This window comes from Aplysia californica, unplaced genomic scaffold (genome assembly GCF_000002075.1).
Source record: "Aplysia californica isolate F4 #8 unplaced genomic scaffold, AplCal3.0 scaffold00092, whole genome shotgun sequence".
Lineage (NCBI taxonomy): Eukaryota > Metazoa > Mollusca > Gastropoda > Aplysiida > Aplysiidae > Aplysia > Aplysia californica.
In genome coordinates, this window is record NW_004797362.1 from 1067494 (window position 1) to 1070689 (window position 3196).

General features: G+C 44.3%; 1 protein-coding gene across 1 annotated transcript in view; it reads right to left on the reverse strand.

Annotated features, from left to right (window-relative positions):
- LOC106011340 overlaps positions 1-2656 on the reverse strand; it is a 3297-nt gene extending 641 nt beyond the window's left edge. The window contains exons 1-4 of the mRNA XM_013080580.1: positions 2488-2656; positions 1414-1836; positions 769-894; positions 308-438 (exon numbers count right to left, since the gene is read on the reverse strand). Coding sequence (XP_012936034.1) covers positions 308-438; positions 769-894; positions 1414-1836; positions 2488-2617 — 810 coding nt within the window. The 5' untranslated portion in view covers positions 2618-2656. The remainder of the gene's footprint in view (positions 1-307; positions 439-768; positions 895-1413; positions 1837-2487) is intronic.
- Positions 2657-3196: the final 540 nt, after the last annotated feature.

Consider the following 3196-nt stretch of genomic DNA (forward strand, 5'->3'; position numbering starts at 1 on the left):
ACCTGTATCATGAGGCCACTGGTCTCTCCCTCACAAGAAAGAAAGAAAGAAAGAAAGAAAAGTTGCCCAACCGCGCGTGTACCTGTATCATGAGGCCACTGGTCACCCTCATGCCACACACACAGTTGACCACGTCTGGTTTACAAGAAAGAAAGAAAAAAAGAAAGAAAGACAGAAAGGTAGCAACGGTGCCCAAGCAGCTTGCACCTGTATCATGAGGCCACTGGTCTCTCCCTCACAAAAAAAAAAGAAAAAAAAAAAAAAAAAAAGAAAGAAAGAAAGTAACGTTGCCCAACCGTGCGTGTACCTGTATCATGAGTCCACTGGTCTCCCTCATGCCACACACACAGTTGACCACGTCCGCCTCCCCCTCCTCCTCCTCTGTGTCCGCCGTCGCTCCTGTCGCAGGTTCTTCCTGGCTCCCTCGGGGACGCACGTCTGGATGCACGGGTCAAGATAATAAAAACAACGATAACAAAAACAATAATACTATACAAAAATAACATAACAATAAAAATGATAATTATAATGATAATAATAATGGTAACAATAACAACAACAATTTAAAATATAATAATTTAAAATTAACATAACAATAATAATGATAAAAATAATGATGATGATAATAATACCATTTTTAATAATAATGATGATTGTGTTAATAATAATGATGATGATAATAATACGATTTTGATAACAATGATGACCTCCCCTCTCAACATACCCCCTCCCCCCCCACCCCACCTCCCTAAAACCGCGACCCCTGACCTGCCCACGTGTCCCTGGCCACTACGTCCGGGCTAGCTGTGGTGACGGAGATCTCCGAGTCGTGTCGCCGCCGTTTGCCCGATGACTTCCCCTTGGAGGACACCGAGATGTCCGAGTCTGTCGAGCCTGGGGACAGGTGGGCCAGTATACAGGGGTCAAGGTCAGGGAGAAAGAGGTAACTTTGTCGAGAACAACACCCATAAAGCCAATCAAACATATAACAACAACAGAAAAAATTAATCCGAAATTTAAAAAAAATATTTTAAGTCATGAAGTTTGATAGGAAAGAAGGAGGAAAGAGATGGAGGATTGATGTTTGACAAGAAAGAAGGAAGAGAGATAAGGATGATTGACATTTGATAAAAAAGAAGGAGGAGAGATAAGGACGACAGATGTCTGATAGGAAAGAAGGAGGAGAGATAAGGATGATAGATGTTTGATAAGAAAGAAGGAGAAGAGATAAGGATGATAGATGTTTGATAAGAAAGAAGGAGAAGAGATAAGGATGATAGATGTTTGATAAGAAAGAAGGAGAAGAGATAAGGATGATAGATGTTTGATAAGAAAGAAGGAGCAATCCACACCAGCGCTCCCTGCAAACCACCCACACAAATAGAGCTCCCCCCCTCTTGGAACACAACTTACAAATACTACTGGTCTTCTTCCGTCGTTTCCTCGTGTGCGGCGTGGGCACGGGCGACTGTATCGAGGAACCCGCGCCGCCGCCCCCGGACCGAGGTTGCAACGACTGCGAGGCCATCGGTCCCCCGTGGGGGCTGCTCGTCCCCACCCCAACCGCTGTTGTTGTCGCAGTGGCTGACGACAACGACGACGAAGATGCTGTTGTTGTGGTCGCTGTCCCGGCTGTTGTAGCCGCAGTGCTGTTGCTGCCGTCGCTGTTGGCGTCCGAGTGGTAGTACTTGATGTGGTAGGCCAGCAGGTTCTCCTTGCGGAAGTCCTTGTTGCAGCCGTGGTGTGGGCACTTGAAGGGGTTGTGGTCTTCTTCCACGATGAACGCCTTGGACGGCACAAATACCACGGGGGCAACGGGGGTGGCCAGGGTCATGTCTGAGGACGGGTTTGTTGAGAGATACCTACAGTCCAGCACCCAAATAGCCAAACACGCACATACTGCAACACGCATATAGTGAAATATGCACATAGAGAAACACGTACCTAGTGTACACGAACATAGTGAACACAGGGAAACACGCACATAGTGAAACACACACATAGCGAAACACGCACATAGTGAACACAAACATAGTTAACACAGTGAAACACGCACATAGTGAACACGAACATAGTGAACACAGTGAAACACGCACATGGCGAAACACATGTACCTAGTGAACACGTACCTAGTGAACACAAACATAGTGAAACATGCACAAAATGAAACTCACTATCACTTAATTAACTGTGACTATAAACTGACTAATTAACTGTAAATTATCTGTAAACTGACTGATCGGTAAATTAACCAATGCACTGACTAACTATAATATAACTGTAAACTGACTAGCTAGAAACTGACTGTAACTGTTAACTAATTATCTGTGCACCGTCTGTACCTGTAAATTAAGTGTGTATGTTTGTTGTAACAAACTGTAAACTAATTGTAACTGTAAATTAAGAGTAAAAGTAAACTAATTGTAACTAAATTAAGTGTCAAAGTAAACTGATTGTAACTGTCCACTAACTGCACCGCGCACTGACCTTGACTGTGCCCCAGGCCCGTGTCCATGGAGCGGGCCCGCGGAGATTCGCCCACGGCCGGCGCCCGCTTCCTCTGTACGGGCACGTCGCTGACAGACTTGAGCTTTGACCGCTTGCGCTGGGCAGTCATGTCCAGTCCCGTGCCCGCCCGCCTCCTCTTCTTGCTCCTCTTGCCTGAAATATAAAATTTTTTTTTTAACCCCTGGTGTTTTTACATCCCCATCGACACAATTTAGATAGTTTAAGAGGCTCGTTAGAAACAGTTATCGGCACAATTTAGATAATTGATCATTTAGGAGGTTGCAGGTTTGGGTAGAGAGGGATACAACATTCGAGCAGAAAGACGGAGATACTCCATGAAAATTCTTCCCACTTGGGAATTGAACTAGTTTAGTTTTAGTAAGGTTTTTACAGCGCTCACAGCAGGATAAGATCATTAACAAAACGAATAGGTCACAATAGTGATGTAGATTACAGGTGTTACTAGAGAGTACCAAACAAACAAATGAAGGAGGAGAGATGAGGACCATAGAGATTTTTGATAAGAAAGAAGGAGCAAACCACACAAGAGCACCTGCCAACCACACACACAATGATATCGCAGAGATGATGAAGTGTCGAGGGATGTCATTCACAATGGGTCAACACAAAAAAGCCCCACCCCCCAAAAAAAAATATTTAAAAAATAGAAAATCTAAAAAAGCCAACC